The sequence below is a fragment of the Camelus dromedarius genome, chromosome 36, assembly GCF_036321535.1.
Source record: "Camelus dromedarius isolate mCamDro1 chromosome 36, mCamDro1.pat, whole genome shotgun sequence".
NCBI lineage: Eukaryota > Metazoa > Chordata > Mammalia > Artiodactyla > Camelidae > Camelus > Camelus dromedarius.
Window position 1 is genome coordinate 13347692 of NC_087471.1, and position 14688 is coordinate 13362379.

Genomic DNA, 14688 nt, shown 5'->3' on the forward strand with positions numbered 1-14688 from the left:
CTTTTGTTGGTTTATACTTGGGAGGATAAACATTCCACAACATAAAATTTTGATGATCACAAAATATGATAATACCCAGGTGGTAAAGAGTGACTGTTCACATGGACTAAGAGCAGACTTACTAATTAGTGGAATTTGGTGGCAGAAAAACATGAAATATCTTCATTGCAGTGAAAAAAAAATAATTATCAAATAAAATTTCCAAACACAGCTAAACTATCCTTCAAGAGTGACTGGAAAATAAAAGTACATTCAGGGGAAAATATCATATGAATAGCACAAATTGCACTTGAAAGAACCGCAAAAAAATGTGCTTTAGCAGGTAGAAGGCAGCTGTGTGAGGGGACCCACGGGAGGAGGGGACCGCAGGCACAGTCGCGGGCGGAAGCAGGGAGAGTTGGTCATTTTAAACGTTCTGTCAGTAGTAATAACGGAGAAGATGACCACAGTGCAGCGGTGGGGGTCACGTGCGGTGGGCGTCTCGGCTGACGGTGAGAAGGCTGCCTGTCAGAGGCCATCTCTGAGGTCCTGGTTCTCTCAGAAGGAGGGTGAACTACCTGCGGTGTGGTCACTGTCACCTGCTACACCAGCTGCGCATGTGAACATCTAAAGGAAGCTGCTGAAAGAGAGTTTATTTCCAAACCAGCAGGAAGGGGAAAGGTACGAAATAAAACCAACACACCATGAGGCAGGAACGGGGAAAGAAAACAAAGGAAAAAAATTGCAAAATAGGAAGCATAAAATAAAGTGATAAAAGAGTGTCCAATTAAATTAAAAATTACCACAGATGAAACAGGAAAAGAGAGAGGTCATCTTAGATCGACTTATAAATCCACCTTTGGGTTTTGAGAGCTGCCCGTAAAATACAAAAATTAAGACTTAAAAAGAAAGTCATTGGAGGAAAGGTCACTGGGAAAATGCTCATCAGAAGGAGAGCGGCTCCAGCAATGGGGATGTGGCCACAGTCCCCACAGAGGAGGGAGGCGCCGGCGTGGGCTCTGTGTGTGTGGGCTGCTTTCCCAGCCCAGCGGTCCACACGGACCAGTGCCGAGTCCCCAACACCAGCTCTGCTCCGTCACCATGGCCCTGTGCCCGTCCTCACAATCAGCTTCTCATCCTTTCTCTGTGGGACATTTGGCTGGGTTCCCTGTTGACACGCATTCTTCAGAGCATCTCCATATCTTTTTGTGTGACACACCATCTTACCCCGCTCTCCCACCCAAAATCGCTCCCCAACGTAGCATCACCTGTAAGGTCAAACTGCACAAGGTGAGCAGCTTCTGTCTGCCTCTCCCTCCAGTGATGTTTCACCCAGAATTACCCTTCTCTGATCCTGAACAACCTGTCTGTCCCTGCACAGGGACTCCTTCCTGTCCCGGTGTTGGTGTGCTGTTCAGACTGGCCCCTCATCCTGAAGTTTCCTTTGTCTTTTTTCACTGTGTGTCTTTCAAAACCTGCCTAAGGTTTCACTCATTCTAATCATCCCCCATCATGACGATACAGTCCTTCCTGTGCGTGTCTGTGTGTGTGTTTCCACATAGCTAAACACACACACACATTTCCACCCAACGGTGTTTTCTAATTCCCCACTTGTCCATCTCTCTTTCAATAAACAGGCTGAGTCTGTGCAGGGCACATGGTGCCAACATGCATGCTAAGAGGCAGTCATCCCCTCTGAGAGCAGAATGTGGACTTGGAGGTCGTTCAGCCCAAACCTTTTATAGGTGGACTTGGCAGGTTACATAGAGATGAAGGGTTTGAACTGTGTCAGTCTTTCGAAACTGCATCAGTGTCGGGAGGACTGCGTTTCTGCTGCATTTCTCGGGTGTCGGCTGTGCTAAGGTGGCTGGTCCATTAGTAACTCCACCAGAAATAAAGTCCAGCGTGGTTTACGAGGGCTCTAGCCCAGGATCGTGGGATTTCGTCTTCTCAAATCTAGGCTTCTTGTGGAAAAGACTGTGAAAATCCAGAGGGGTGTTGTACAGATTCGGGGATCCAGTCTTCTCTGAAAGTTTCTTTCCTCCTTAATACCAGCATTCATTCCCATTTTTGCATCTTCGTGGAGCCACATTTTGCCTTTCCTCTCTCAGAGCACCTGCGCTGAACGTGAACGCTTGGCGGCAGTTCTGCTCCTCCGGGGACCCAGTGACTTCCCCACTGTTTCCCGACCTGGCCTCTGCCTGCTTGCTTCTCAGCCCCTCCTGTGGGGCCTTCTCTCCAAGTCCTGGTCTTTCCTTGCTGACAGGCCTGTCTGCGCTCACACCTGTTTTCTGTGCTCACCTACTCTGATCTGGTAGCAAGTGTGGATTCTGTGCTGAAAAACAAGTGTTCTGATGAAACAGGAGAATCCTACATCACAAATAAAATCCGGAAGTTAAAATATAAGGCATTCCTTTGAAATTCAGACTGCTTTTTCTGAAACAAAACGAAACAAAAATGACATCCAAAAACAAAAACAAAAACCAACCTGAGAAAAGACTGGGCAGAAGACCTGGATAGACGTATTTCCAGAGAAGACACACAGATGCCTAGCAGGCCCCGGGCGAGGTGCTCACCATTGCTGATCATCGGGGATGCACAGCAGGACACCTGTCAGAGTGGCTGCCATCAAATAGATAAGAAATAACAAGTGTTGGAAAAGGCATGCAGGAAAGGGAGCCCTCGTGCCCTGCTGGAGGGAATGTAGATTGGGGCGGCCGCTGTAGAAATCAGCATGGAGGTTTCTCAGAAAACTAAAAGTAGAGCTGCTGTATGACCCAGTAACTCCACTCCTGGAGACACGCCCCCCAAACTGCAAACACCGATTCACCGATTCACCCCAGTGCTCACAGCAGCACTGTATACAATAGCCAAGACATGGAAACGACCCAAATGTCCATCAACAGATGACTGGATAAAGATGTGACATGTGTACACACACACACACACACACACACACACACGAATACTATTCAGCCATAAAGGAGAATGACATTTTGTCATTTGCAGCAACGTTTGTGGACTCGGAGGGTATTATGCTAAGTGAAATAAATCAGACAGAAAAAGACAAATATTCTCTTATTACTTACATGTGGAATCAAAAAAATAAAACAAATGAATATTAAAAAAAGAAGCAGACTCACAGATACAGAGAACAAACCAGTGGTTGCCAGCGGCGGGGGTGGGGCAGTATTGGGGCAGGAGAACAAGAGGTTCGGACTGTCATGCACAAAATAAGCTGTGAGGGTGCACGTTAGGGCACAGGGAAGACAGCCAGTGCTTATGGTAATTACCAGTAGAGTATGAGCTTTAAAAATTGTGTGTCACTGTGTGGTACACCTGTAATATGTAATATTGTACATCAACTGTACTTCAGTAAAAAAGGGAAAAAAATTGATCAGTTAAGTCCCCAGTTTAGTTCATATCAATCAGGAAGATTATTGAATTACTGGATTAACTGCTACGAGAATATTAGCAGGAAGGAAGGAGCATAGCCACATGAACTGACTGCTCTGGTTGAAATCTTCCTAAGGGTCGTCTTGCTGGGTGCTTGAGACAAAGTTAAAAACAATAATGCAGAAGAGAACAGATGCCAGTTCAGAACAGACGGGAAGACAGGAGAGCCATGGAGGGAGAAGGTGGTTTATCCAGGGCTCTGTAAGACGTGGGGCTGGTTCCATAAGACGCAGGGCTGGTTCCGTAAGACGCAGGGCTGGTTCTGTAAGATGCAGGGCTGGTTCCAATCCTTGGGCCTCGGCCAAGAGGGAGATGGTTGTGTTACTCTGATTTCAGGAGTAAAACTTCAGCGTCTGTGTTTGCAGGCTGTCACGGTTCTAGTTTTAAGCTGCCGACAGTGTGAGCTCTGCTCACAAGTGCAGACGGCCAGAGCCACACGTGCAGAAAGGGTCTTTTCTGGTTGCAGATCCAGTGTGTCGGCTTCATGTTCTCTTCCTGTCATGTTTTCCGTCTCCTGACCAAGGCTACTGCTCTTTTATTTGTTTATTTCTTAGAATTTCGTGCCAAACGTTCATTAACTTCATGTGCTGTATTTGTTCTAAGTTCCTTCCTGCTGCGCAGTTTTTGAGTTCTGATTTCGCTTATTAGATAGAACAGGGGTGTCAATGGAACTTCTGGGAAGTCCCGCATGCAGGCTACATAAGGTAGAGGAGCCTGAAGGCGAGCACCTGAGTACAGCTGTGAGTGGTCTGCCTTCACGTGTGGTTACGTCAGCTTCACCACGACAATTTTATATGCACTGGAGTGTTTTATTTCAAAGTGGAAACACTCCTTTTTCAGAGTGATGGCCCAAATTAAATGCATCAATAGTGAGTATGTGACACATATGTACATAAGATACAAATGTATGTGCAATGACACTGTTAGGCAGAATTGTTTAATTTTAATCAATATTTAAAAGTGACATTAAAATTAAAAATAAATATATTAAATAATATTAAAAATAAAATATATTAAGGAACAGAAATAGATCAGAACATTTTAATGCCTACTGAGTTATTGCTTGTTTGTCTTTTATGTTGTCCAACAAGAAATCATATGGTTCTAATGTGTTAGTTCTATGGGACAGTGTTTTAATTAGTGACACCTTAAACTTTGATAATATCATGAGAATGTTTCAGAAATGTGCATTTTCTTACTAACCTAAGAATGTTTAACATTTTATAGAGAAAAAATAATATAGTTTATCTTAATTTCTGATACTACTCATTTTTATTTTCTTCGGATAAATACCCAGGAGTGGAATTCCTGGGTTATATGGTAGTTCTGTTTTTAGTTTTTGGAAGAAACTCCATACTGTTTTCCACGGTGGCTGCACCAAATCCTGTTCTCACCAGCAGTGTAGGAGGGTCCCTTTTCTCCATACCTTCCAATTGTCTTTTAAAATAAGACAGGTGTGAGGTGGCACCTCATTGTGGCTTTGATTGGCATTTCCCTGATGTTGAGCGTCTTTTTGTGTGCCTGTGTTACGGAAATGGGAACGACAGGCCAGTCAAGAAACAAGCACCACTCGGAGGGTTGGAGTACTCAGATGTATTACGCCGGCGGGCTCAGAGGGGCTTCTGCTCTGAAGCTCTGAGCACCTCCAAGACATGCACGTGAGGTTTTATAGGGTTTAGTACAAGCTTGGGGTATTCGGACAATAGGCATGGAACAGCTTTAGCAGCATTATCATCACAAAAGTGGAGGCAGGGAGGCAGCAAACCAACATTCCAAAGCCAGATATGTATCTTTGAAAACCCAGCTGGCTAGCAAAAAACTTGAACAGCAAACCAACACTAATTAACTTAGATTTACAAGTTAGTCCAGCAGAACTCAGATCAGTATTCCAATACTTAGACTTGTGAGTTATCTTGTTAGCCCAGCCCAGCTTTTCCTTCACACCTGTAGTCCATCTGCATGTCTTCTTTGGAAAATGTCTGTCAGGTCCTCTGCCTACATTTTAATCGGTTTCTTTCTTTCTTTTTTTTTTTTTTTTTTTTGATGCTGAGTTGATGAGGCCCCTGGGTTAGGGAGCCCAGTATGGGGCTCGGCCCCCTCGGCCCCTGCGGAGAGCCTTTGCAAGTTCGGTTATCCTGCCGGGTGCTGGTTGCCCAACTGGGGGCGTGGATCCTGGTGGCACGGTGACGCTGCCCCCGCCCCCTTGTGGTTCCCTCTGTGCTTTAGTTGTGGGAAATCTTTCCTGCTGGTCTTCAGGTCTTTCTCATGGAAACTACTTGTGGTTGTAATTTCAGTGCCATGGGAGGAGGTGAGCTTGCAGTCTTCCTGCTCCGCTGTCTTGGCCACCAAATTTTAAACTTAAACGAATGAATTGGGTAGTATGTGAGTTACATAGCAGCAACACTGTTACAAACAAAAAACCAGCAACAGCAAAGAATTACACAGTTTTTGTGTAGGCAGCCACCAAAAGAGGGTTTTTCCATAGAGATATGGTGGTCAGGCACAGACAGTTTAAAAATGAAAAAACATCTCATTTCTTGCCACGATGCATGCAGGCAGCCCCCGCACAATTTGAGACTTTTCTTGGAAATCCCAAGGCGCATTGATGTCCACGAACATTGTTTGGGGTTTCTTCCTTTTTTTTTTTCTACACACCTGCATCCACCCAGGAAAAGCAGAACAGATTATAATTCTTCATTAACACAAAGTGTCATTTCTCCACCTCGAATGTTTAGAAAGCGGTAGTAACTGCAGAAAGTTTTGGTTGTAAAGTTTCTGCTTTGATCACACGTTGATCACAGGGGTTTGTGTGCTTCAGCTTCGGAACAGATGGAAGAGACTAAACTCCAGCTCTGTTAACTCTGAGCTGTCAAAGTGGAAGCAAAAAGTATCTCTTAATAGAGGAAGAATGTGAACAAAATTTACAACTCAAGGCTCTGCCAACTCCCTGATCAAATTGTTTTTAATGGTATTCCAACCTACATTTTACAGAAACTTATTTTAATATTTTCTGTGCAATCTCTGTCTTTTTTTTTAAGCTTTAGATCCAGCTGAAGACCCCTGCTTGAAGGTGAAATGTAGTCACCACGAAGTGTGCACTGTTCGAGGTCCTCACGCCGCTGTCTGTGTGGGCCAGCGGAGGCTCCCCCACCGGTAAGCATCCTTAACCCACGCCTGTGGGTTCAGCGGCACTCTTTACCACGAGTTACTGCCGAGAGTTAATATTTGGCAACATCTGCTGAGCTTTTATCCGAGTTTTATTGACACAGTTGCAGACCCTTGGCTGATACGATTATGATTCACTTGGGTTAAACATTGTTACCAGTCAGAATTACTGTAGATTACAGAATTTAGGCATATATTGTGAAATAAAGAGGATTTTTGTGAAGATTGGATTAAAGTGCTATATATCTGCCTACTTCTGCTTTTTCAAGTTTAGGGAAAGAAAGTACATTTTGCACACCCTCTAAATATTTCTGCTTACGTCTACTCGAGCCTCTGATCTCCCTCAGGGGAGAATTGGGAACAAAGTTAAAGGGAAAGAAAGTGAATGATTGATGTCTATAAAAAAAAGATGAAAAGTCACCAGTAGAGCTGTGAGTCGCAGACTTTCAAGGAGGCGCTTGTCCTGGGGAGCTCTGCAGTCTGTTCCCTGAAGGCTGACGCAAAATCCCAACAAGAAGAGGATGGCTTTAAATATGTTATTCACTGTCATTGTGGCTTCCGTGAGGCCGGCTGCGTGCTGAGCAGTGTCCGTGGTTTAGAAACAGGGCGTGTGGTTTGGTGCTGAGTCTTAGGGGCTGGAACACATCACAGCTGGAAGTGGTGTCGCTGGGGAGCTGATCAAGGCGCCAGGTGGCCACTCCCTCTGCTACTTGGAAAGGAACCCTGTTAACGAACTCTGCCGTGTGATTGGGAACTTAATTCATGTTTTGCTTTTACATCAAGTGAGCAAGGGTGTCGCTATTTCGGGTGTGTTGAGACAAATTGCTTTTGGCTTTAGTGTTCTTGCATCTGAATTCTGTGATTCAAACACATCAGCAGACTGAGAACAAGAACAGTAGAGACTACACCTCAGGCAGTTCTAGGAAACAGCCAGCACTGACGTTTCTTTGAGGTTCCTTGTTTATGGGAAGGCACACTTGCTCGAAGCCCGCCCCATACCCCGTGCTGGATGGACTGGAGGAAGTCTTTGTTCCCTTTACCAGATCTGTGGTGTCTGATTGTAGGTACGAAGGCAGCCGGTGCAACCTGGATGGAGGGTTTGAGAATTTGACACTTGGGATGGAGAAGCATGTAATGCCAGTGAGGTCCTCGCAGGAGGAAGAGAGTTGGGGAGAGAGAACATGGTGTGTGGATGGAAAGTGTACGAGACTCCAGGAAATAGCATTTTTGTAAAGTCTGTGCCCTTGAAGGAGGGGCTCAGACAGGGAGGCCCTGTGGTCAGTCACGTGTCCCCAGGCAGTCATGACCTCTGCCTTAGTTAGTTTTATAAGGGGAAAGCAAAACTTTGGGCCAGAAGGTTATTTTTCTGTTTCCTTAGGATTCCAGAAAGCTTCAGAATTTCTTGGAATTCCTATTAATTAATCATCAAACTGTTAAAATGTTAGTATGTGAACATGTGTCTAGGGGGCGGGGAGGGGGGACCTCTACCTGAGAAATCAGGAGGAGGAGGGTGCTGGAATGAATCCCTAAATGGCAGAGCGTTCATTTCACATGAAAGCAGAACTGTTTTATTTTGAGTTTCTGAGACCCCTGGAAAGGTTTCCATCTATTTACACTAAACACCTTTGAAAAGGCGCTTGGCCCCCTGCTCCCTTGCAGAGAGCAGGAGGGGCCCTCGCAGTCCACAGTGTGTCCAGGCGGGACGGCCCCCTCCGACCACCAGGACCTGAAGTGGGAGAGGCTGGAGGAGCCGGCACAGCTGGAGAGCCAGGGCTCCCCGCAGCCTCCTTCCTGGGCGTGCTTGCTGAGTCCCGGCCCTTCACAGCTGTCTCACTGCTCCTCTGACACACTGGGAAACAAAGACTAACCGCAGGCAAAAAGGATCTTCCTTAACATGACAAAGACTCTCCAATGGCTACAATACTTTGAGTTTCCACGTGAGTCCGACCACCCAGGTTTGCGGGGGGCGGGGGGTGGGGGGTGAGCCAGGCGGGGGAAGGCGCTGGGGAGGGGGGCTTCAAAATGTTTGTGTCAATAGTGTCCGGTCCCTTTCCATTCCTGACGGGCTGTTTCAAAATGGCACTCAGTATACACCGTGTTCAGTAAATAACTAATTTCCAAAGAAATGAGATCAATACTTGACGCGATTTGTTTGCTTTGAGGGTGTCGGCAGGGAGCGAACGTGTACCCAGCACTTAGGAGACCTGCCGGGGGGTTGATCAGTAAGATCAAGAATTGGCTGGTACAGATAACGCAGGTCTTAGATTGGGGGTGGTGTGTGTGTTTGGGGGTGAGGCACAGCAAACAGAGAGAAAAGGCTTAATCAATTCTGGCCATTTTCATCGTTTAGATTCGAAATTCCTTCTTTTTTAATTTAAAGGAACAACTTTTCTCTTTCCTTGAACCCACGTGAGAGAACGATGACTCCTTGCCTTATTTCAAAGAGTGTTTCCTAAGCTCCCCCAGCTAGACCGCACATGCATGTCCCGGGACCTTAGAGCCGTGACCCTCCCGTCCTGTGACACCCGCCACGTCTGTGGGCAGTTGTGATGTCGTCTCCCTCCCTTCATGCTGCACGTCCATGAAGCTGGCCTGGGTCTCACCCCCGACTTCATGCTCAGAAGCTGGCAGACCTGCTGCCTGGTCCCGGTTTCCACTGAAGGGTGTGCTGAAATAGCTGCTATTTGTAGAACATTTAGAGGGGAAAAAAGAGTATTTTGATAAATTGAATTGGTTAATCTAGATAATCTAAGTCTCAAAGTTGCTTTCTGTTTTTTGTGATTATTTGTTGAAGATGATCTGGGAGGAGTGTCAGAGTCAATCAACAAACATTTTAAAGTAAATATTTTGAATTATTGAACAAAATTATTTCCAGGAAAAAGGGGAGGGGAGGACATGAAGGTGTGAGGGAGAGATTAGTCTGTAACAACTGGTAGGTAATGGCTTAGGTTTGTAGAACCTCAAATAATCGGTAGATTTCTCCTCCCTCAGTGTTTTAAATACAGTAACTGCCTTCTGATGAGGGGAACGGCCGGATTCAGAGGCTCCCTCCAGAGGCGCCTGGCCTGGCTGATGGGGAGGACGTGCACACTCTCCAGGTTTGTCTCGTTCACTCAGGAGTTTGGCTGCTTGTCTCCTGTCGGCTCTTCTATGAAGACCTGACTTCAGGCAAGCGCGGTACCGTTGCTTTCTGCTGACTTTCTGTTACTTTTCTCATCACTGTACAACCAAGTAGTTTTATCAGCAGTGAGAAGGGACGTGGATGCTTTCCACCGGGGAGCACACCCAGTTGCCAGGTGGCTGGTGCGAAGTCTGCGGCGGCCCCCAGGCCAGGACGGGGACGCCTCTGCACCCTTGCTCTGGGGAAGGGCTCCCCAGCTGCTCAGGCTGAGGCTCTGTGCGCGGAGCCACCCGCTGTGAGCAGAGCCCGGGGTCTCACTCCTTTGCTGCCCGTGCAGCGGCCGGGGATGCGCACCGTCTCTGGATCTGGGCGAAACTGAGCGTGTGTAAACAGGGTAGCGTACATCTTCTGACAGGCTGCAGAGCTTTCTATTTAATATTCCTCGACAGTTAAGAGCCGTGAGTGTGGAAAATCATCACGTACGCTTTTGTTTTCCCCTTGGGAAGTGTTACAAGCGGTTGAGGTTTTCTTGATTTGTCAGTTTTTCTTTGTGACGTGCTGGTCGAGGCGGGGTGACTGGGGACGTGATTCCGAGGATGCCAGCGCTGCTGTGTGAAGGAGGCCAGCTGGTGCATTTAAGTTTCTTCTTGGAATTTTCGTCTGATTCATTATTGTGGTTTGTGGTTTTGCTCGGGAACGCTCGATCACTGTAATGCAGCCAGCACTTCTGAAGCTGCGGAAGGCGCGCGCTCTCGCTGAGTGGTTGGAGCCGTCCGTCTGCTGCCCTGGAGGTCCCTGTGGCTTGCTGGTTTGCAGGCAAGTGGGGAACCACAGAGGCTGAATTTGTAGAGACGGTTTGCGTTGGACTCAACAGCAGTGCTGCGTCTTCCATGACGACATCGTTATAAAGCTTAGATTAGTCCAGTGAGTGTGGCCCTGTCCAGTCATAACCCTCCCTTGTACCGTCTCAGGAGCCAGCAGGGAGTCACTGGTTCTCTTGCAAAGTGAGAGTTACCTGTGCCTTGGTTGTATTCCTTCTGAAGATCCTGGACCCTAACCTGCTGCTGGCAACGTCACACAGACTAATGCTGCTTTAGCCATTGTTGAAAATTGTTTTAACACGTGTGTGCGGCTGTAAGCTGAGGCTAGGAATGTCTAGGATGTTTTGGAAAATGCATACATACAAAATATATCTTTTTATTACATTTATGAAGTATTTAGCTTAATTATAGGAGTTATATTCTTAACTGTTTCACTTGTTTGGTTATAACTTTCCATATTCAAATCTAACACTTAGTTTTGGGTAAAAAAAAAGGTATTCACAGAAAATCAAGAATGAAACTTTTTTCACTGAATACTTTAAAATATCTTTCATGATTTTCTGATGAGAAAAACTATTCTTGTGAAAAGAGAAAATATATGACTCCCTCTTTCCTACTAATTGGGAGAATTAGGGACACGTTAACGATGAGAATGGATGAACGAAAGTGCTTTCTATGAGATAGGCCCCAGATACCTGTTAAACATGCTTTTATCCCTTTTCCTCACTCTGCCTCCCAAAGTAACCAAGCACTTTAAAAATGAAATCTCTTCATTAATGAGCTAAACACCACCAAAATGTTATCGAGGCTGAGAGAGCAAAATGAAAATCCACTTCAGTAGAAATCTTGACATATTCATAAAAAAGCCATCCACACAAAAGTTTATGCATCAGAAAACTTATGAAGCTTTTACCTTCTTTGTGTCACATCTGGGAGGCTCCTCCAGGTCTTCGTTCTGGACTGTGTACGTTACACATTAGATGCCAGAAAATGCCTGTGCCCGTGATCTAGTTCAACTTGTCTTTCTTAGTTTGGCACTGGGACAGCACCAGGTGGCTTTGATAGATTTTACGGGTTTGGGATTATGTGGCTTTCATAATGTACTACAAGCTCTCAAGCCCTGCGTGACTCTACTTTCTGAAATCTTTTTTCTGGAATCTACATTAATCTTTAGACTTTTAAGAGAGTATGATGGTTCATTGATACTGTAGTCCCACATGAGCTCAAAAGAAGTGTAGGCACTTTATAATAAAGACCTAAACTGAATAGTAAAAAGAAGGAACTAAGGAAAGCCAGCCTAAAGATCCATGTAACTGGTAACTGAGCAGAAAAGGAAAATGCCCACATGTGGATGAGAAAGGTCAGGGGACTCCTCGAACCGGATTCCAGCGTGATGATGGAGACAGTGTGACGGCTGTTAGCAGAGGTTGGACCAAGGCTGTGCAGGACTCTGACCCCTAGGGCAGGGGATCCCATGAACTGAGCATCCAACAGCTGAGCAGATGGGACTGGCTGAGCCGGGGAGGCCAAGCTCAGAATTTTGGGCTGCCAAGGGGCAACAGTGTGCAGATCGGGCTAATAAAGAAAAGGGGCTTCACCAGAGAGAGGCTCTGTGGGTCTCCCCAGGGAGCCTTCCATCTTTGGCCAAATACACACGATTACCAAGTGCAGGGCAAGCTGTGGGTCACAGGCTGCTGTGGGCCTGGCGGGGATTCTGGAGGTTACCCTGTGCCGGTGGGGATCTCACATGGTGAGCACAGAGGCCCCTCCGTGGAGCATGTGGGGCTCAGTGACTGTCCAGGGAACCAGGCTCTGGAGGTCAGGCTAACTTAACACTTCTGCAGTATTCTCAGTGCGTGATCTGAGAACTCCTGGGTTCTCCAGGACCCATCCAGGGCGTCAGCGAGGTCACACTAATGCACAGCAGTGATAGTGATGATGGCGATGATAACAGATGTTTGTCCTCTGTGACCGTATTGGCACCTGGAGTTGCGTCTCCAAAGCACGGCAAGTGAGACTTCCAGAGCTTCTGCACGAGTGAGGCCACGGCAACACCCTGCCCCAGCAGCTGTTCTGCCCCACGGGGCTGTGAGACTGAGGAGAAAAGAACAGGTTCACTGAAAAATCAGTAAATGTATTACTTTCATTAGTCGCAACCCTGACCATGCTGTTGAGTTATCTGTATGATGAAATTGTGAACAAGAGTAGAAACTCCCTGCTGCAAAATGAAGTAAAACGGTTGCCTCAGAGGAAAGCGCTCGTATGAGTGAGTTGCAAACAGAAAATAGAACTAGTCGCTTTTTTCACAGAAGAACAGGTTTTTATGAAAAAAAAGGATTAACAGAAAACAATGGTTATTCTGATTGGGAAATTTAAAGACGTGTTCTCAACAGTAAGTGAAGTAAGCCCGTCACCTCAAAGGAAGCATCTGACAGGGACAATACTTCAACTAATAATGGAGACATTTTCCAAAATTGAACACAAAACCAGCAGAGTCAAGAAGTTCGGTCAGTGTCCAGCAAGAGGAAGATCACATGTTCCACAAGGGGAACAAGACAGGAATCAGGACTAACTCACTGTCAGAAACAATGGAGGCGTGAAGACAATGGAAGGTGCTCGAAAAGAAAAAAATGTCAAGCCAGAAATACTCTACAAAATTAGCCTTCAGGACTGAAGGGGAAATAAAGACCTTTTCAGGAAAATAAGAACATAAAATTATTTGCCAGCAGGATTTTCACTACAGAAAATGCGAAAGGATGTTAAGTTAAAAGGAATTCAACCACAATACATTAGGTCTACAAGAAGGAATGGGGCACTTACATTACACGTGTGGGGAGATTCATGTATATAAATGCGTGTGTTTGTAAAATTTTTTAAAAGACATGATTTTAAAATAAAAATTATAGTGCTCATTGTGGGGTTTGTGTGTGTGTATAAAGTTTTTGTTATATACTAGAACTTTGTTAGCTAATATGTATATTTTGCTATGTAAATATAGAGGAATTTCTTATATATTATTTGTGCTATAATTAAATATATTATGTATATTTACATGTATGTTTAGAGTTAGAATAATGGAATATTCTATTGGGGTTAAAGTTCTGCCTATTGTATACTATGTGATGGTATGCAATAAAAATATATGATGAGGGCATTAGCTGAGACCCCGTGTGCTATAATTATTTTAAATTATTATGATTTTGTGTGCATTGTGAGTTGCCAGTCTTCGGAGAGACCTGAGATACAGCAGCGACTATGTGCGTGAGCTGTCAGAGATCTGATGTCCGAACAGCTTCAGATGCCACAGCACTGCAGGTGGATCTGCTGTGCTCTAACATTTATTATTATTCTTAGTTTTTTTCTTTCCTCTCAAAATATCGACTAATGTATACTGATAGGAAGAAAGGAAGTATTTATGCAAAGTTCTTAGGATAAATTTAAATTACTTAGGAAAAGTCGTGTTTGAGAAATCAGGCCTGTGTCTGTCCCTTACTTCATCTACTCACACTAAAACTTACTGACCGCCTGGTGCGTGCTGGGTAATGGCTTTTCTCTCAGGAGTATCTGACCTGCCACGGGACCTGGGAGATGGGAGGTGGTGGGTTGACTGTTACGTAAAGATGAGTGCGATGTTGTGGAAAACAGAGTGACGAACACATGGGTGTAGTTTCCCACCCTGAGATTCTCACCTCAAGGCTGTGCGTTCATATTTTAAATTGTTTTCTTAATCAAGTTGTTTTACCCAGTGTCTCATGATAGCTAATATCTAATATAATAATGAATGATCTCTCATTTATGTTTTTGAAAGTCAGGAGAAAAAAATACGACATAGGGTTAAAAAGCAAGCTTTAAATTGTATTCATATTCACATCTTTCCCTGAAAAATGGGGACTGTTAGCCAAGGGCTTTGAATAAAAAGGAAATCAACAGTATTCTGTGTGCAGAATATTCAATAGCACATTTTAATTTGTTTTTTAAGAAATGAATACAAAAAGAAAAAATTGTCAGTTTTACATGAATCCTGGCTGTTCAGTGTGATCTCCTGGAGGTTAAGTTAATGAATTTTAATACCGGAAATTTTGGGCTGCTTGAAGGCCTTAAAAAACATCTTAGTGTTCTAGTGCTAACACTGAATTGTTTAATACG

General features: G+C 45.1%; 1 protein-coding gene across 3 annotated transcripts in view; it reads left to right on the forward strand.

Moving 5' to 3' along the window:
• SPOCK3 (SPARC (osteonectin), cwcv and kazal like domains proteoglycan 3) overlaps positions 1 to 14688 on the forward strand; it is a 130697-nt gene that overhangs the window by 44493 nt on the left and 71516 nt on the right. For all 3 annotated transcript variants that reach the window (XM_064482516.1, XM_064482517.1, XM_064482518.1), the window contains one exon: positions 6474 to 6588. In XM_064482516.1, the coding sequence (XP_064338586.1) occupies positions 6474 to 6588 (115 nt within the window). The remainder of the gene's footprint in view (positions 1 to 6473; positions 6589 to 14688) is intronic.